This window comes from Thunnus maccoyii, chromosome 10 (assembly GCF_910596095.1).
Source record: "Thunnus maccoyii chromosome 10, fThuMac1.1, whole genome shotgun sequence".
Classification (NCBI taxonomy): domain Eukaryota; kingdom Metazoa; phylum Chordata; class Actinopteri; order Scombriformes; family Scombridae; genus Thunnus; species Thunnus maccoyii.
The window spans coordinates 8,152,233-8,173,182 of record NC_056542.1 but is presented as its reverse complement, the minus strand read 5'-3'; the positions used below and the strand labels follow the sequence as shown (position 1 = coordinate 8,173,182).

The following is a 20,950-nucleotide window of genomic DNA, read 5'->3' as shown; positions in this document are numbered from 1 at the left end:
AAATAATCGCTGTTGTTTTCTTCATACCTCTCAGGTTCATAGTTTCTATCAGCCAAAACGGCTTAAGCACAACGCTCTGATAACAGAGGAGAAGATTCACCAGCACATGGAGACTGCAACACCATCTGGTCCAAATTCAGCCTCTGATTGGATTCAGTTTTCCAAAGCAGTCTTAACACATGCTCATGGAGAGGAAACCCATATGAGTGTGTGGGTGGCCTGTGCATATAATCTACACAGCTTACCACTCTACATTACCATATCTTTGGTTCAGCCACATTCTCATACTTGGACAGTGGTGGAACGCACTGGTAGGGGGGTTGTGATGATTTCGGCGCCTCTCGTTTTGAGGTAATCAAATTCAAAACTCCTCCACCACCCAACTGCTGTCTCCATGGCGACAGACAGATGTTGTGCAGTGCACATCAACCCCCCCCCCCCCCCACTCCACATGCGAGCCTCGCCCCAGGGCAGAGTAAAGGGGCATCTGTTCTTGTTTTCCCCCTGCGGCTGCTGAAAATAACCAGGGAGAAACAAAAAGCCAGGCAACAAAAAAAGACGGTGCCAAGAGACTGCTCCCAAAGGAACAGGCTACTCTGAACACATTCATACTGTGCGTACACATTGCTTTGTGCTGTCTATCAAACTAATGAGTCCACCTACTCTATCCTCTCAGATGCTCCTTAACAAGAACATCTTACTGATCATTTGAGATGCAGTAGTGCAAGGATTTCACCGTCAGCTTCTCAAAGCTGTCGTATCATGTGACCTTTTCAAGCTTTGGCAAATTACAGCAGCTGAAACTGGCTACAGCTGTTGGATGCACAGTTCTCTAGAGATGATGAGTGTGAATACCATTAGTCTTAGTGTACAACAATGTAATCCCATATGAAGGATCAAAGACTGATGAAATTATGCTATGTATTCTTACAGTAATGATGTATCTCCCTGTTGTGCGGACAAAAGGAAACAGCAGCCATATAAAGCCTAGTTTCCTCCTGCAAAGCTGCCATCCTCAGTTGTGAACAGAAATAACTACATTCAGGGGCAGCAGGTTTCTAATCTAGCCAGACTGCAAACTACCTGACTACTCATTTATAGCACAGCATGATGAATGATGGCTGGTGTTTCCTGCATTGTGACATTGCCTGCATCCTGACCCTTTTGGTTTTCAATCACATGAGGAGTGTTGAGTTATGTACTACAAAGCAAAGCAATAAGATGTGATGTGACAAACTTCCATCTGAATGACTTGAAAATCATTACTCAACTGGAATACATACACTCTACACACTGACGTTTTTAATATAGTGTAAACTCCCACAACAGATGTAAAAAAAAGGAAGCTATACAAATAAAAGGAAAACTGGCTTTAGCGTGAGCTGCATTTTCATCATCAAAAGCTTAGAAAATGACATCTGCTGCGTATCAAAAGACAATTACCACTAATAGAATTTAAAGCGCCATTACTCAGACTGAGTTTGTTATTTCTAAATTAAGTTAGTAGCTCAGTCTTTAGCAGTACAAACGGGATACAATTAGTTAGTGTTAGGGTTAGGCTTACACTCAACAGGGCTAACTAGTTAGCGTCAGTTAGCTAACCTAACTTAATGATACGCCTGCCAAATATCGTCATGACCTTACCTTGATATCTGGGAGCATTTGTCTGACTTTGAACGTTGTTTTAGATCCAGTCAACATTTTTAACGACAGGTCAACTCGACTTAATTAAAAAAAAAGAAAATACGAGCGAAATAAAGCCCACTGAAAGAAAATATTTTTTTTTTTAAAAATGTGTGATATTATCAGGTAACGGTCGTGTTGTTAGCGTTCTCCTCTTTCCATTTTTATCCAAGAAAAACCGTTAAAAAAAAAAAAAAACAGGTCCGGAGTCCAGTAACGGCTAGCCTGTATCACCGGCTGCAACAACAGAGGTGTTCAGTGTGGACCAGCAAACTATTTTCGCTCTTTTCATCGCTATTCGCACTGACAGCCTCTGTGTCCTGACCGCACGAAAAACAACAGCACACCCAGCTGAAATGTACCATCAGTCACTGGACTATTAATACTGTTAGTGTTAGTCACTCGCGGAGAGATGTGTTCACCGTTACTGACGCTTTGCTACCCATTGCTTTCTATTTGTTTATTCGTTCGCCATAGTGAAACACATACTGGTGGAAAAAAAAAAAAAAAAAAAAGCTAAGTGCAGCAGTGGAGCTCCTTAAAGGGCCAGTACATCTGGATCATCAAAAAGTGCACCGAAAGCCCCAAACTGACAGTAAGAGTCAGCAAATCTCAGCAAAAATGCACTTACAGTATTAAAAAGTAAAAACCCTCGTTATGAGCAGTGGTGGAAAGCACATTTACTCAAGTGTTGTATTTCAGTATAATTTTGAGGTACTTGTACTTTGCTTGAGTCTGCTACTTTCTACTTCCACTCCACTACATCTCAGAGGGACATATTGTACTTTCTACTCCACTACATTTATTTGACAGCTTTGGTTATTTTTCAGATGAAGATTTGACACAACGGATAATATAACAAGCTTTTAAAATACAACACATAGTTTAAAGATGAAACCAGTGGTTTCCAGTCTTTTTTGGCTTTTGATGTCTTATAAAAAAAAAGCAGTGTGTAGTCAGGGTCACATTTCAGATGTCTGTGAGGTGTTAACAGCTCCACCAAATAGTGATTTTTCCTTTTAAACTTCTCACATGGTTTCATTTCAATAAATGTTCAAATGATCAAATATTTCAACAAATATCAAAGATGAAAGTAAAAGTCCAAATAATTGAAAACAGATTTGTGTTGCAGAATTTTGTTTTTTCTTCTTTCCCTCTCCCTTTAATCATCCCACTACCCCTCAGATTTATCTTGTGACTCTTTGGAGGGGCCCGACCCCTAGGTTTGGAACCACTGGACTAAACTAAACTAAACTGTATATAAAGTAGTTGAAACTAGCTCCACCTCCAGCGGCTACAACAGTAATGTAAGCAGTCACATGCTGTTTACACACTGATGCTTCAGTATTAATAATCTAATGATGTCATATATAATAATATATCAGCCAGAGGGACCAAACCAATACTTTAAGTACATTTTGCTGTTAATACTTATGTACTTTTACTTAAGTAGGATTTTTATGCATTATTTTTACTTGTAATAAGAGTATTTTTACATTGCTGTATTGGTACTTTTACTGAAGGATCTGAATACTTCTTCCTGGTTGTTGTGGAAAACACTGGTTATTTTTCACCACTGCAAGTCATATTAAACTGTATAATTATTTTCAAATTCCTTAAACTTATGATTTATGGTGTCCAAGCTCATTTATCTGGTCCTTGTTCTGATATTAAATTACCGTTTGATATAACTGTGTCATTTGTTGACGCACCTGACAAATCTGTTTAAAGTGGTTCACATTTGACTTTGGTCTCCAACGGTGTTGCCTGCATGATCTGTTTGGCCTTTAATGACATCCATGGAAACAGCTTTTTGTGATGCACACACTTATGAATGAGTCAATTTTGCTTTTCACAATCGGTGATTATGAAATGACTTTGGCTTTGTACTCAGGAAACTTAATTTTAAGGGTCTAAATTGAGGAAGTATCTGATCCAGTCAGCCAACATCCATAAAACACATTAAACTCTTGACCTTCTGGTGTTTCCAGCATTCAAAACCCGTCCAGAAAAATAAAATATTCTAGTTAATTTACCATCTACAGCCTCTTTTGGCTCAGCAGTACCTTTTGATGATCCTTCAGCAAGTCTGTGTGGGGACTGGCTCCTCTTCTCTCTTCATCCAAACTCGTGGCAAGAAACCACCAATGGTTCTCTTTAAGACCAGTACAGGAGACCAATTCAGAAAAAAAAAATTCCTTTCCAGCTAGAACAGGGAAAGTCTGAATAATCCTGAGCGGCAGTCTGTCCTGCTGAACAGGTGGGGAGCCAGTGTCCTTGTGAACTATAATAGAGAGGTCTGGATTTTTGACCACATGGGAAACTGTTCAATATTACATAAGGGTCTCCGATTTCTCTAATACATAAAACAGTCCCAGACACAGGACCTTGCATCATCTGAGCTGGAGGTATTCAACAATGTATAATGCAACAAGGTTAGGGTAATACAGAATGACAGATAACTAGTATTAACAGTATAATATAAGGATAAGCTTTCTTTCCATTTATTTCTGTGCCATTGAAATGTTTCTGAGTGTTTTTTATGTCTCTACTGCTCAGTTTTCTATAATAGTGATGATGATAATTTCGGCAGGACGGATGACTGACACCATCATCCTAAAACCTTATACAAGCTGAGTTTGGGGTTTTAATTATAAAGAAAATGTCAAATAAATGTTGACCAATCCAAGCTACCAGCTAGTCCTTATACTTAATGTATGGATAAAAATATAAAGTGCGTAAAACCAGCTTTTTATTATTATTATATGCATTTTGTTGAAAAAGAATTACACTACAGAAATTTATTCAAGAATACCTTCCATTATATATTTTAAGGAATAAATCCCAGTTCTGTGATAATGTGGTTATTGCTTTAATGATCCAGGACTCTGTGGATAACAAGAGGTGTTTTCATAGGAAATAGAGAACAGAGGAAGCATAGCGTTCTTGAAATACAATGAGAATTTATTCAAACGGTGCAAAAAAAATTAATAATTATAATAATAATAACCTAACATAAAATCTGATGTTCTTTCTATCCAGATTGCACTGTCACACAGCCTTAGGGCTCTCCTCTCAAAAAAAAAAAAAAAAAAAAAAAAATCAAAACATTAAAACAATAAAAAATAAAAACAGATCAAAATACCAGGACAACTGAAATCAAGTTAAAATAATGCACAAATTTGGTAAAATGGATTGCCATTTACATGCAACAGTTCCAGTCCCATGCAACTCGAAGTATTCCATGTTAATGTCACTGATGATGAATATTCTGTTCCCACAGAAATGACAGTATTGTACAAGATATAAAAATATATATCGGGTCAGTTGTGTTGCAAAACAAATTCTGAGCCATTTCTCTTCTGGTCTGGAGGAAACGAGCTGGGTCAACAAGAACATTACTGTCATGTTTTAGCATAGCACGGATTGGTGGCTGTAGAAAAAAAGTAAACGAAATTTACAAATCAAAAAAAAAAAAAGCAACAAACAACTAAAAGCCAGACTGCTGGACAACTAGCCATGTCAGAAAGAACATCCTAAAATCGTCTCAACTAAACATTCCACAAGGAAACCTATTAAAAAAATCTCACTATAAATATATATTCTCAAATGGTATCTTGTTAGGTCAGCATTAAGGAAATTAGTTTGCAGTGAGACAGCCTCGAGTATCGAGAGGCTCGTCTGGGAGTCGCTTTCGACAGCCAAAATGTCACTTTCTGGTAAACACCGATTCTACCCCAAATCCAGTCTCTTACAAGCTTATCATCCACACCTGTTTTAGATCCAACAATATATATTCTTACCCTTTTAAAAACACTGTAAAACTTTGGGCTTACAAAAATAACTTGGAACATATTTATACAACCTCTCATTGTTTTTTTTTCTTAAATACAAAAAAGTGTTTGTAGCCTAAGTCTGATGTTTTACATGTTTCTGAGGCATCCCTGTAAGCTAATTGTAAGCTAATTATTACGTACTTTGGAGGGAGGGAAAGAGAGTATGCACACACACACACACATTATTAAAAACAGGCATCACCTTCCCACAGTAAGGGAACACTTCATAGGTCTCATCTGAATTACAATGCTAGTGCATGAACACTGTCAACACACATAAACACAGCAAATGCTAATGTTTTTGTTTTTTTTGGGAAATAGCGTTATTTAAGTGTTTTATTGTCATTAAAACTCTAGTGTCACTTTAAATGCACATCAAGAAGACTCCTTCCTTCCTTGATCGGCTTTTGTGATGTGGATAATATTGCGATATAGTGTTAAACTAGCACTACTGAAAATGATTCCCCAACATTTTGGTTACTTTTTGTTTGTAGTTTAGGATGTAGGGCACAAGGGCAAATTCCTACTGTAACACTGAGTAAAAAGAAAAACAAAACAAGAGTGCCCTCAACTGGGCAAGGCAGTGAATTGCATACTAAAATTGTGCTTCTCTGATAGACTTAGGCCAAAGAACAGATTCAAATCAACAAGTAGGGCGACGGATGTCACGCTACCACAAATTAAAAGAAGGAATCAAAACAAGAAATTCTCACCACTGCTCATTTTAAGGGACTCAATAACAAATTTAAGTGTTTAAGTAGTCATTTTTGACATGAAATGAGATCATAATAAGTAAGACTCAAACTGAATATTAGCCAGTATCAACTAGTTGATATGCCTTACTAAAAAAAAGAAATCTAAATAGCTTTAACACAAATTTTAAGAACAATAATTTGTTAAATCTTGGGGGGCAGTAGTAATAGTAGAAACTGCAGGCAACGAGGCAAGCAGTGGGTACTTGATGTACGTCTTGCACAACACACAGACAGGATTATGATGCCATGAGGACAAATACTAAAAAAAGGCAACTAGGAAACTGAGTTAGATGGTGACACTGGCACCAAAATGTAGCTCTACAGTAACTGAATCCTTTAGAGAAACCCTTCTGGCCTGTGCCTCTGATTTCCCATGAACAGAGGTGGCAGTGTCTGCAGAGATGAACAAAGGACAACAGTCAGGCCACTTCAAAAAACAGTAAAACATTATGTATCTACGGACATCAGGAAAGTGCTTGAATTTGTGCAAAAAAGAGTTTAAGCAACTGGTTTTGGTGGTTTCGAATGCCAGAAACAAATAAAACTGCCTTCAGTAGAACTTCAAACTTCAGAATTTGTAATGGGCAACCAAACCAGTACGCATTAAAGTATCCTATCTGTTCTGACTCAATGAACGTATGACTTTGAAGTTAACCTTTTTTTGTGATCATGAGATTGTATGAAATATGTTTCACATTTCTCAACCATCAGAGCGCAGAGGGTTTGTCATTTCAAAACAGTGAGTATAAGAATCATACCTTAAACCAGATTTTGTCAACAAAATGTTATTTTTGAGTATCAACATGCAACAGAAGTGCATGTGTCGTATTGCATCATGCAAACAGAAATTAAGAGACAAATGTCACGACCGGAGACATTGTCGCTGCTTCAGAACAACTTTATGTCACTCGTTTAATAACACATCTGTTAATTTGCTCTTACTGACTAACTCTTTACCTGTCTGATATCAAAAAATGTGTTTAGTAACATTTCAATAATTTAACTTAACAACATGACACACAAATGACAGCTGTCTCCAAAAAATCAGTTGTGCTGGATGAGTCATTTTGAGTTTGTAGTGTATAGTATTGCATGCTTGGTTTGGCCAGTAATCAAATGCTGCAGCACCAACCATTGTTACAGAAAGAGGAAGACCCAACTAAGAATCAGAAACATTCCAACAAACATATGGAAAAACTCTGGATCAGGCTCTGGGAATATTATCATACCATAGTGTGATTGTATCGTAGTGTCGTCTTTGTTCAACAATGCCTGGTCGATAATGTGACCGATTGCGCTTTTATCTTCAAAAAAGGATGACATCTTCATAATCCAATTTATACATTAAATGAATTGGATAAAAATGTAGAATTTTTAGGTGCTATTTGTTTTGCCAGAGAGATACTACTAACAGTGCAGAGCAGTTGTCTTAAATGCATGGACTTTTTATGTGTTTGCATTCTGAACGTTAGCACCACGGCAGCCCACAGAACGCTTAATCATTAGCATTGCATGGTAGTTTCATTTTGCAATATGCAAATGGTGGCTGACGAAAAAAAAAGCAGTTTGACAAGGATTAATTCTGCTGTTTCCCGAGGTACATATGACGCAAGCATTTAGTAACAGTAGTGTAAAATCTGTATAACACTGAAATCACCCTAGCCGGGTGTGATTTCAAAATGCTCAAACATCCCTTAATTAACCAATCCAAACATTATCACATACCACAAAAGGAGTGGAGACACTCGTGCCTTTTTTTTTGTTTGTGCTTGCATCACTGTGTATGTAGTAGTGTGAGTCTGACTTAGTGTATAAATGTATATGTACTGTATGTGTGTGAATGAGTGTTATGAAAGGCGCCTGCCATATACATTCTCTCCACTAGGAGGAGACAGTAGCTAGGCGTTAAACTCTGATAAGGGGGGGAGAGCCTGCAGCTCACACACACACGCACACGCACGCACGCACGCACACACACACATACACTCATATACAACGCCTGCATAAGAGCCACAGCAAAATGTAACAGAAGTGCAGTTAGTTAATTCTATGGTCAAACGTGACCCCAGCAGTCAGAAACCACCCTGTTTATTCTGGTGTCGTGTTGACTCTGCGCCACTTTCTGAGGTTGTTTATTCCAACAGGAAGTGACACAGCTTAAAAAGGGAGAGAGCTGCTTGTGCCTTTCTCTTGTCCGTTCCGAGGCTGATTCACCCCAACCGTTATTGTTTTTTTTTTAGCTGAAAAAGGCCACTCATCAAATTTAAACCATGGCAAGGTCCATTCAGAACTTGTGGATGGCTGGTTCTGTCTCCCTCTTCTTCAGCTCTTCCCGGTAGCAGTAGGAGCAGTAGTGGCCCGTCTCGGGGTGTCCGTAGTAGGTGCAGCTGGGTGTCCGACAGCGGCTAGACTGAAGGCTGGCCAAACCGCCGGCACTGCCCAGTGAGTAGTGTCTGACTGGGGGTAGTCCACTCCGAGAGTCTAGGTTGGAGCGCATGTCCCGGAAGCCATTAGTGTAGCTCCCACCACTGGGTTCAGACACGGGGTAGTCTGGTGGGTCGAACTCAGGGGGATAAGAGGGTGTGAGGCGAGAGGGACTCAGGGAGGCGGGGCCTTGTGAGTTATTGTATTGAGGATGGGAGGGACCCTGCGTCGTGGGGCAGTGCCGGGGAAGGGTAGCGTACGAGGGGAGGCCAGGGTATGACGTCGCTGGAGAGCCACCAGCGAGCTGGCGCCGAGTATCCATGTAGCCGTGCATATGAAGGTGCTGGGTGAGGGGTGCTGTAGCAGGAGGCTGGTCTATAAAGGAGGGCCGGGGGATGGGCACAACACCAGAGTACATAGAGGGGCTTAAAGGAGAGGACTTAAGTTGGTTAAATGAAGGTGACAGATTCTCTGAGAGCTCCTCTTTGGCCTCGTAAGGCCGGTAGGTCAGCTCTGTACCACCAACCGTCTCCTTCTTGGGTGGCTGGATGCCATTGGTGATACCCTTCCTCTCTGCTTCACGACGCTGTTGGTCTTGCTCAGCCCGGAAGCGCTCCTCTGCATCGGCAAGGTAGCGCTGGATCATCTCCTCCTGGAAGGGCTGCCGGTTGCTGGTAGTGAGAAGGCTGGCAAAGATGAATTTCCTCTCACCTTGCATGGCGGCTCGCATGATGCCCAGGCTGACCTTGACATCAGCGCTGTATTTGTAGGTATCACTCTCAATACTGCTTCCACCACTGCTGCTCATACTGCTCCCTGTTCCATTGAGACGCTCACTACCTGAGGAGGGGGAGCCTTTCCCAGAATCCTCTGAGGCATGGGCTGAAGGTGAGCTATCCTTGCTGCCCTTCCTCCCCCTAAATGAGCCCTTCTTCTTCTCCCCACCCTCCTGCTTGGCACCTCCAGCTCCGGCGTTCTTTCCTGTCATCAGTCCGCCCACATTTTTCTTCAGCTTGCTGCCGAGGCTCTTGCCAAAACTGCCGAGCTTATTGGCCACGGAGTCTGCCCTCTTCTTGTCTTTATCCTTCTCCTTCTCCTTCTTGGTTTTGTCTTTTCCTGCTGTTCCTGTACCCGCCCCTGCTGATCCACTGCTGGAGGAACTCGATGATGAAGAGGAGCTGTTCTTGGCCAAGGAACCTCCTCCGTTGACCGTTGATCCTGTGGTGGTGTCTCCGTTGCCATTTGAGCTGCTGCTGACTGACTCTTTATCTGACTCTCCTGAGTCAGGAGGGGTGCGGGCATCCTCTCCTGCCGACGCAGTAGGTGACTCGGGCTGGGCCAAAGGGGCTTGCTGAAAGGAGACAAAGCAGAAATACAGGCTAGAGGGAAAACAATGCAGATATATAAATATATATATAAATATATATTCACATTCTGACTAAATTCTAACAGTGAAGGTACATGCCCCTCAGGAATTGGGGAAAAAAAAACAAAAAAAACAGCAAATGATATAGAGGATGTGAAAAAAGGGTGATTCATAGAGCTATTTTTTGTAGACCACTGCAGAAAAACATAATGACTCAGTTTCCAGATGCTTTCTCATCTACAAACACTTTAAAGGAGCTGTAAAATAAAGAATACTGTATTTGGAAATGGCATGGCGTACATGATGACGCAGTATTCTGATCTCAGACAAGGAGCAGTTACAGAATGCTCCATCTTTCAGCAATCACACACCATCATAGAGCTATCCTTTGGGCACAATGGTGAACTGAACAATCCCCTTAAATTATATCTTAATAGAGGGATTCCTGTATTGCCTCTATTCCCTGCAGCGTAACCATGAAACAGCCATGAACTTGTCCTTCCAAGTTGTCTGGCGTTAGCATGTGGCATACAAGAGCACCTTTGTCATAGTGTTTGCTTGGCGTGACTGTATGACCTGAATGGCCCACTGTAGTTTGTTTTCACTTACAATTTGTACAGCAGTCTGGGGACAGCTGGTCTTGCCCTTGTCTGTAACCAATGTGGGAAATTAACACCAACTACTAGTGGCTGTTATATAGTTTACAAACCACTTAATCATCAATCTGATAAATGCATGTTACACACTGGAGATTCTTTTTCATTCCAAAACTATCTGGCTTGTAAAATACTTCAAAATACTCAATCAGCCTTCAAAATGAGTTGGAAAAAAAAATCCCTTCTCTATTTATCACTTACTTATGTTGCCTGTCATTGTTAAAAAAAACAAAATTAAAAAATTAAAAAAACAGGATGTACAATAAAATTATACATGGATCCTGTTGTGTCATAAAATTTTCATCTGTCACGAGCAAAATGAGGAGCAAACATCACTAAGCACGTCTGTGTGGACCTCCATCTTTACCTCACAGGGCAGGGGCAGCCAGCTGACCGTCATGTAGCTGTGTAGCATCTGGAGCTTGGCCTCCAAAGAAAGTGCGACACTGGGAAGAAGAAGGAAAGAGAGGAACAAGACAAAGTTTAGTGGGAGGGGACCATAGCTTTCTGCTAAGGCCCACCAGTGTCATGCTTGTATAAATGTAATTGCTTTAGTTTGGGTGAATGATGTTATTATTTCATGTTAAAATGTAATAGTGATGTTAGACAGTACTGGTCATGAGCTGGATACTAAACCATGATACGAGAGGAAAATGCGTATCCAAAATAATATGCGGAGGATGCCAGAAATCTATGCAGAGTTACACCAAGTTAACATACTTTGAACTCATATATACAGACAAGTATTCTGTTATAAATAAACTAAGCTGTTTCCAGAGATAATGGCAAATGTTATTAACTTGATATACCGTATAATGTCGGTCCTCTTCTTTGATACGGGCCGATAATAAAACTGAACGTAGATTTACATGCTGTAGCTGGTAATTTGGCTCTGAATGGCAAATGCACCAACAGTATCTTGTTTTAAACTGAATATCTTTAAGCTCAACAAATGACATGATGGATAAAGAATGAACTCGATGACCTTTTCCAAACAATGTTAAAAGCCACTCCGTGTAATAATATCTCTGTCCACCATTTCATCTGAATGAGACATCCATAGTGTCAACAACTGAGGTAAACAGAGTGGAAGGTTATTTTTACTGAACTTCTATTTTGGTGTTCCTTCCCTTGGTCCATTCATAGAAGGTATTTAGAGCTAATCTTATTGTCACTGGCGGTGAGTGTCGCTAATCTGGAGTCAGGGGTCAATCCCTACACACCGACACTACGTCCTAAAGGGACAGCTGTCTATAAGGGTATATACATGGTAGTGAACATGTGCCAATCTTGTTTTAGTCAGTGTTCTTTGCGACCCTTAAAAGCATTTCTAAGTTTGTTGTATGACTACATCTGACCCGACAAACTGGATGTAAATCTTTAATAATTACATTCAATTTATGTTATCTGTAAAAAAAATTTTTTTTTTTTTTTAGGAGATCATACCTTGCCAGCATCACGTTGTCCGTGTCATCCTTGCCCCATTCCCAATCTTTCCCAGGGTCCACAGCAAAGTGCAGAGGCAGCATTTTGTGCTCCGAGTCAGTGAGAGGAATCACAACTGCTGGTAGAGATGGAAAAAAAAAAAAAAAATTCTTAGAAAAAAAGACCAATTGTTTTAACCAAGCGCTGTGGATTGTCTGGAGACAGAAATATTTCAAAGTGCAATCAATTCTCTCACTTTCTATTTTAACATTTTGCCTGTTGTGTCTGCCCAGTATTGTTTTTGGATGGTCCCATCTGATATTTTTAGATTGTAAATGTCGGTACTGACTGTTACTTGACTTACAAGGATAAACTTGTAATTTGAGCAACAAAAACAAAAATCAGATTGACCATAAGCATTCAGTGTTTTTTTTTCAAAAGAGTTACTATTTAAATCCATTATACTCTCATTTAAAAACAGCTCTTGATGAAATGCCAAACATTTGACTTTAACTTTCATCAAAATATCATTCAACTTTAATACTGGATGTTGGTCAGTTGCTTGCTTGCTTAATGCTGAGCTAAAGAGATCACTGGATATACTCAAAAGCCCAACGGCCATTAGTCACCATTCTTAAATAAACCACTAAGGTCAATATTAAAAAAAGAACTTCCCCACCAAGCAAAGGCAGCAAGCTGCAAAGTGAGAAAGTGGGTTCTAGTGCTTGCTAGAAAACTCTGGCTTTGCACCTTACACACATTAATATATTTAACTAATTTAAGGACTATTATTTTTTAAGACATCTCATCAGCATAGCATTATACCCACAGTTGATGTACTGTGATATATGACTGTAAAATTTTAGCTGCTTACTAGGAAGCTGCTAAATAAAAATCAATACTCAGATGAAAACAGTGATGGATGATGCAGGGTATTACCTTGCTCTTTGGAGCTGTCCTTCTGTTCCATGGAGACCAGTGCAGAAAAGTGTGCCTGGTCATATGCCAGGACCAGGGGCGAGCGATGGCACTTGGCAGCTGGCACTTCCAGTGGTAGGTAGATGCCTCCGAATGGGATGGGAGCAAAAGCTAGAGAGGAGTAAAAAGGACATTAAACATCTGAAAAGCATGACCTCAGCACTGTTTCCATAGCTGATAAAGCACACTGGGAGGATTTAAGCCAAAAAATAAAAATGGGCTTTCACCTGTATAAATAAATCAAATGTTGGGAGTTCATTTGCATCAATTTCCAGCCAATTATTCTATACCAAGAGTGCTGTCTCCTCAGATATCATTAAATCAACCTTTGAGGGTATCAGTAATGCAAATAAAATTAACAGCTACTATAATTATCAAACTATTAAGGCATTTGTTTCTGTTTACTTTCAGGAAAGCTGTAAGTAGATTTCTATGGGGAAAATGTATGTGTTTGAACAGTTACAGTATGCGACAAATACAGTAGTTCATATTGTTTGCTTTAACCTACTTAACATACCTGATGTGTGGTATTTAATTCATTAGTGCAAGTCATCAATCACTGACAAGTCAAAAGTGTTTTCTTTCTAGTGATTGTATCAATCTTCTGCCAAGTGTAGTGTTAATTCTGTATATGAAAAGCTTATCAATGCGAAACACAAGGAGGACGAAATATATGATGAAATTATGTTGAATAGAATAGAATGATGATTAATTAGCAATGTGAGGCTTAAGGCAAAACTTACCCTCTCCTCCAGAGTCCCTCAGCATGGTGTCGGCCACCACCACTATGGGCCTCCTGAGGACGTGAGCCAGGACGAAGACGTGAAACTCCTCTAAACTCTCATAAACTGGTTCATCAGAGGACTCTCCCCTGAAGACAACAACACGGCTTTTGGTTAACAGAGACACAATTGTTTAAGCTGTTGCAAACCAGAGATTATCAAAATTTCAAGTAGAGTGTAAATTTAATGTCTTATTCAGTGATTCTTTATGACTTATTAAAAACTGTGGATTATATATTTCTTGGTGAACCACAAACACAAATATTCATATAAACATGAAGGTAAGAGTATTGAGAAACACTTGCATTTAAAGTGGTTTTGCACAAAAAAAAAAAATCAAAACCACATCAAACTTGAGTGTTTGGATTATATACTGTACAGTAGCTTTGTTTATATATTAAATCCATTGAGATTTTATGCTCGGCCAACAAACAAACACTGAAGCACCTTTGCTCATACATTACAATAAGTGGCAGATTGACTAAAATGTGCTCAGACACTTAGTTCTGATTGTAAGCTCAGTTGTTTGATTGTGAATGAAAACATGAATGTGACTAAGTGTGTCGGCTTAACAGTCCCCGCATTGTCAGAGCCAGACCTTACCCGTTGGTGCCGTTGGTGCTGTAGTGTATTCTCGGCTCACTGGAGGCAAGCTTCAACAGTTCATTCCACTCTTTTTGCCACTCCTCCTCCGTGTACACCAGACCAGACTGAGGAGAAAGGACACACACATTTGCCATTTAGAGAGGCCGTGTCAAATGTCACAAAAGCATGCACTGACGTTATGGCATCTTACCACAAGGTTAAATGCCGACAACTGAGGAAAGAAATTTAACTAGAGCCTGTACAAACACCTGTGTCGTTCGCACAGTAGCAACAGAACCCTCATTAATATCATGTTCTTAACCTCCGTATATGGACAGAAAGAAACCGCTCATTAACATGTTTTTTTCCTCAGAATCAATGACCCTATTCACATACAGTTACACACATTCACACACACCAAAAAAAAAAAAATGTGGAGCCACAGTCGTCTGCTGCCAGCCACTGATCGGCTCTGCTGGAGAGATTCTGGTTTAAGTGATTTGCTTAAGGACACCTCTGTGGTGGCTGCTGGAGAACGGGTGAACATTAGGCAGTCATTCGTGTGGCATCTCCTCTGTGGGTGTCTGCAACCACTTTAGCTAACATACTTAGTGTGCTGTTACACTCGCTTTCATGGAGAGAAATGTCATTGTGTTCTGTAAAAAAAAAAAGGGATAAAAGATTTTGCCTTTGCAGATTGCCGGAAAGCAAAGTATAGTGCATAAACAACTCCAACAGCAAAAAAATATTAGTGGTGGAGGAAGAGATACCAGGATTTAGAGATAATATACTTTAAACTGCAGGGTAATGATAAAACAATCTTTAAACCACTGTTTCTATTTGATGCGGTCATCAGCCTGTTATCAAGGATGCACAAAATGACAAAAATGACTATCAACTGTTAAATAAAGCAGAATATCCAGTATGAAATAAGAGAGAAAAACTACAAAAGCAACTAATGCTACACGAAAAGAGGGCAAACACTATATGGAAGTGGTTTTGATATCTAAAACCTGCAAAACCTGCAATGCAAATTAATGTTCTTCATAGGACAGTATAGAAAAGTATAGTATTATATCTCCATGAGTCTAGCCTATGATGATGTTACACATTCAGAAACGTTTACATTGTCCCAGTGATGTCCTTCCTGTCTCTGCTGTTGTTTCCCCCCCTTTGAAGGAGCTGGAATTGCATATATCACACTTATCAACAATAGTGAGCTGTGTGTGTTTGACATTTTGAAGTTGTGCAGCATAGAAAGCATGTAAAGGCATTAACTTGAAAAATTATCGCTGTATGTTTTCCCATGCGGTTAAAAGGAATCAAACCCAATAACAAATTGATCACAAGTTCACAAGCTTTGCTACGCTCACACTACCACCGCCCTCGTACAGCTATCGCAGAGTAACAAAGATGACCTAGAGAAATGTGCAGCCTCTATAACAGACCTCTTTGTTCTGCTGGGTCTGCTGCCACCTCCACCTGCGCTTCAGTGCCTCTCTCTCTAACCCGTGATCCATTAGCGCATACAAGGATTTCCGCAGCATCAGGTCCCGGTCATGAAAACCCCACATACCTGCAATTAGAAAAACAAAATTGAGGGCATTTAACACACATTAACAAAACCTTGAGTACAACTGCACTTGAAAATGATAAAATATGGAAGAACGGCGCGTGTTGCAGAGGCTTTTTTAACAGATTAATCACATGAATATTACCGTTCAGGTGATTCACTACAACGTCTGGAACAATCCCTGCACATCAGTAAGGGCATTATTCATTTTCTAGGCTAGGGCTCCTAAGTGGGCCACAGAGGCTAAGTGAATGTGCACTGCAACATTGTAAAATGCAATTAGTGCTTGAGCTAACAATGAAGCTCTCTTAATGAATGCTAATGGAGTGTGAACCTGCACAGTATCGGGGTCTTGTTTGAAAGGTCTGTGATACTCACCGAGCGAGGCTGCGTGTAACAGGCAATTTCCGTCTCCGCTTGTTGCCAGAGGCAGCAGACTCTGACAGTTTGGAACTACTTTTGTCCACCAGTTCAGTCGCCCTGCAAATAAATAGGAAAATTTTTTACTCACCTGTTTACATTACAAATATGGCGTGGTATCAATCCAAAACAATTGCTGTAGTACTTCCCATATGGAAACATGAAGAGCGGTTTGGAACACAATTGTATCAACACTAGATTTCCATGTTGGAAAATAGTCACATGATTCAGTATTATTATAGAAAGTAAGTAAATATAATTCCCCATCAAGGTTTGTTTTTATATTAGCAGTCAAATAACAGTTTTTTAAATGAAGCAAATTGCTGTCTTGTTTTATACTACAATATGGATGTGCACAAACATCTGCACTTTACATATCTGCATGTGTGTGTGTGTTAACAATATGAGTGATTGTGAAATTCTCTGTTATGCGTATAAAACTGAATTATCTGCTCTGTGATGAGGTTGATGCTTTCCAGTGATGTGATTTCATATGTGACTCACTACACTGGTATGTATGACAAGAAGTCTGGGGACGATGTCTGTGGTTTGCGTATTGTGATGATATGCTGAGTGGTTGCAGACTGTGCTTTCTACTACTGTATGTAGTAGCTCTGTATCTACAAACACAGAGAAGGTGTATGAGGTCCTGTAGTAAAAACAGCACTCTTACCAGCAACCTCTGGGTGTAAAACCTTGAAACTCTATGTGGGGTTGGTGTTCATTTCCTCTTACCTGCATGCTCCAAGGCCACCATCATCGACTGCTCGATGAGGTCCCTCTCAATGAACCCGCGGAAGTCATCTCGGTACATGGTGAGGTCTGGTAGTTGGAAAGTGCAGAGGGGTGTGTCCAGAAGTGGCTCGCTACTGCTACCTCCAGTGCTTGAGACGTGAGAGCGGGCCAGGGAGACGATGGTTGAACTGGCGTGGGAAATGCCCCTTGACAGACGCTTTTCTGTAGCTGCAAGACAATTGCAAAGGATGTGGAGAAACGGTGTTATGTATATCATTTTTAAAAAGGTAACCGTAGTTAACAGAGTGCTCCGCTGATTTAGCGTTGCACTTCAATGCAGCCGAACCAGAGGTATCTCCTTTTGTATTCCACGCGTTCTTCTTTCTTGTCAAAACCTGGCCACTACATTACCCACAATGCAACTCAACTGCCGATGTCTAAGATTCAGGTGTGTTATGCTGGTAGCGGCTAATGTAGCTTTGTGCTGCCGGCCTAAAGCAGAGATGAAGAGCGGGCTACAGAGGTCTGGTAACCTCACTTCTTTTTAACTCCACACCCTAAATATTTTTTTCATTTTCAAACTTGAAGTCTTCAAACCCAACCGATGCTCACTCATCAAGTGACATTACTTGAGGCAATTAATCAGATTTGGCACAGCTCCCTCTGGAGCCACAACAGGTTTTATACAACACATGTGCACCCCAAGACCTGTGAAGAGACTTTGATATCTAAGCAAACTCAGATATTAAGGAAATCTGGGAAATAAAAAAAAAAGGGAATGTTACAATGGTTAGTAGTTACTGCCTGCAGGTGGCACATGTGTCAAAACTACATGAGCTATTAACTTTCCTTGTCTGTATGAAGCATATCTGCATGCGTGAACTGTTACTTCTATTACTGGATGATAATAGTCTGGACCTGCCTTCCGGTGCTTCGCATCAGTGTGTGTCCTTATTTAACATCACTTACTGAGCCCAGCACCTGTCAAATTATATTATACAACATAAAAACATCTTGCTGGTGGCCTCACCTTGCACCACCTCATCTTGGCGGTGGAGTATAGGCCGTCCTACTCTGGCCATCTCCTTTTCGGGAGGCAGATATGTCCTCTCCTCTGTGAACGAATATGTCAGGTTCCCAGCATGCACCTGTCGTAGCTGCTCAAAGTCACTGAGGGCAGCAGTGAAGTCCCAGTTCTTGCCTACAGAGAGAAGGATGGTAACAACATCTATCTGAGCCAACAAGTCCAGCATGACAACCTGAACCTTGTTTCTATGTCGAGTAAATGACACATCCTTAATGAGTTTAAATATTTACCATAAGTCAACTCGACCATAAGCTGTCTTATCTTACGTATGTAAAGGCCGCTGGCACATTCCTGTGCTTGAGTAAATATCTGAATTTGGAGCACATCTCACTCACACTGCATTGACTGGTCACTGAATTGCATTACATTTTTAACTGATATTCTTATCTGCAACTTGTGTTGCTGCTAGGCAACAGCAGCCCTGTTGAGTCCAGCTATACCTTCCCTCTGTTAGTGATAGTCTGTAACAGTAACAAGCAAGAAGCACTGACAGAGACAGTGGTCACTTTAGCTGCTGCTCATAAAATCACCTGCTGTCACACAAAAAAACACTCGTATTTTAGTTAGTGGGTTATTTATGGAGCAGAACTATCAAAGATTTAATTAAAAAAACAGCTGATCAAATTTACTCAAAACTGAAATGAGTTGATTTCATAAAGAAATAACAAGTTTGCTATTGAAGTTTAACTTGTGAATGAATGAATGTCATTAATCATTACTCTATATTCTGTATGTGTCACTCTCGGCTGTATTTAAAGACTCTACACACATCACCCATAGTTCACACACACACACAGGTGTTTTCACTTATTTGCCTCATTGGATTTCTTCCGATGGCACAGTCAGACCAGATTTCGCCTCCCATTAATTCCTATGTGGAACGAGGCGAGACGCACTTGCCTCTTTCGCCTTCACACGGAGTTCAATCTGACTGAATTTTGACTCACAAAATCGCAGGGCTCCGATGTTAAGCCAGTTCGAGAGAGGAGGTCGGACTGACATCTTATTCAGGAAATGATTTTTGTTAATATTCTTGTAACTGCACAGAAAAATAACACATTATGCCGTTGGACTGCAGTCTGTCCAAGGACAGTGACAGAGGTTAATGTTTGTTAATGTTACGATGCTTGATAAAACTGGATAATTTACAATTTTGTGGACTGCTTTTATTAGCCCCGGTTTATGTTTCCATCCCTACCCTTGGGGGAGGGGGTGGGGTGAGGGCAGAGTAAATTTCACCCAGCAACCCAGCAAGTGTGTCTGTACACACGTACACTTGCAGACTGTGTTTGATTGACATCTGTTGGATCCTCTGATTAGTTTTGTTGTACCTGTTAGGGTGGAAGATGTTAGACCTTTTTTCCTCCATTCTTATTGGTTCATGAAGTTTGGTGACCTCACATGAACTTAAAGAGTTCCACCCAACTTCAACTTGAGCAGAGATCTAATTAAGTGAAATCATCCTGGAGGACTGCAGGCGTCATATAAATAATTATAAAGCATTCCATTAATTGATATCTGACTGGACAATAAAAACAAGAATTAATAAAAACAATTGCAAATGAATTAATCATATCTAAATAGACAAAATTAAAAAGTATTTCATTAATTTATATTTAAATGGACACAACAGAGCTTTGCTGTGGAAATGTCAGGTGAGGAACCTCATTTTACCAGAGCAAACACTCAAAGTGTCACGGACATGGTAAATGAAAAAGAAAAAGCTGAGAGAGGAAAAGCAAACAGGAAAGGAACTGCCCTTCCAGTTGTCTGATTAAAATCTGCACTCTTCATTCAATTTATTCATTAATCCATTTTTAGACTATTTTTTTATTTTATCTATTCATTGGTGGATTGATATATTCATTTGTAAATTATTTTTAAAAAAAATACTGTCCATTTAAATATAAATTAATGAAATACTATATAATTTTGTCATTTTTTCAAATTAGATAATTTGTTAAATATTTCTATTAATTTCTGTTTTTAATGTCCAATTAGATATCATTTAATAGAGTGTTTTACAACTATTTACATGACACGTGTGTTCCTCCACGTGAGGATGTGAAAGGCCTTTAAATACAACTTCCTGTCTCTATTATTTCATTTCACTGAGTTACCTCCCCATACAATTGAAAGGTGATATTGAGATTTAACGTGTAACAGAACCTGTTAAAAACCCCGTCATATGACAGGATTCTGGAAAGATAATAGTAATTGTATTAGGAGATACTCTGTAACTCACCCTCTAGCAGATCTCTGGCCAATCCTGGTTCAGCTCCAGTGGAACGGACAAAGTCGGACAGGACTGCGTCCATATCCACAGTCATGTGATCATGAATTCACAAGTTGTCGGGTTGCGTCCGGGCAGAGAAAAAGAAAAACAAGGACTCTGCTCTCCCCAGATGGACAGCGAGGGAAGGGGCAAGGGGTAACAGTCCTCTACCTCGCACTACTCTACCAGCCACACCTGAAAAGACAACACAGACAAAATAAGACTAAACCTGCATAAACTCATCAACATCCCAAGACAACAGATGAAAGGAAGTGTTAGAGCTTGAATGAGACTTTGAATGAGAGGCACACATACATAATGACCTTGCTCAACCCCTTTTCAAAAGCTACCCTGTTGTGACCTGGTTGCT

The 20,950-nt window shown here is 40.1% G+C and overlaps 2 protein-coding genes across 3 annotated transcripts in view; both read right to left on the bottom strand.

Annotated features, from left to right (window-relative positions):
- The window catches only part of mtmr11 (myotubularin related protein 11), a 31,930-nt gene extending 29,770 nt beyond the window's left edge, over positions 1-2,160 (bottom strand). The window contains exon 1 of the mRNA XM_042424572.1: positions 1,645-2,160. Coding sequence (XP_042280506.1) covers positions 1,645-1,701 — 57 coding nt within the window. The 5' untranslated portion in view covers positions 1,702-2,160. The remainder of the gene's footprint in view (positions 1-1,644) is intronic.
- Positions 2,161-4,526: 2,366 nt separating this feature from the next.
- The window catches only part of otud7b (OTU deubiquitinase 7B), a 35,037-nt gene continuing 18,613 nt past the window's right edge, over positions 4,527-20,950 (bottom strand). Inside the window, exons 2-12 of one of the 2 annotated variants that reach the window (XM_042423842.1) lie at positions 20,551-20,775; positions 18,249-18,419; positions 17,219-17,446; positions 16,442-16,543; positions 15,939-16,066; positions 14,509-14,615; positions 13,867-13,994; positions 13,085-13,234; positions 12,167-12,284; positions 11,088-11,166; positions 4,527-10,049 (exon numbers count right to left, since the gene is read on the bottom strand). In XM_042423842.1, coding sequence (XP_042279776.1) covers positions 8,559-10,049; positions 11,088-11,166; positions 12,167-12,284; positions 13,085-13,234; positions 13,867-13,994; positions 14,509-14,615; positions 15,939-16,066; positions 16,442-16,543; positions 17,219-17,446; positions 18,249-18,419; positions 20,551-20,635 — 2,787 coding nt within the window. In that variant the 5' untranslated portion in view covers positions 20,636-20,775 and the 3' untranslated portion in view covers positions 4,527-8,558. The remainder of the gene's footprint in view (positions 10,050-11,087; positions 11,167-12,166; positions 12,285-13,084; positions 13,235-13,866; positions 13,995-14,508; positions 14,616-15,938; positions 16,067-16,441; positions 16,544-17,218; positions 17,447-18,248; positions 18,420-20,550; positions 20,776-20,950) is intronic. The other variant, XM_042423843.1, reaches the window with a different exon arrangement.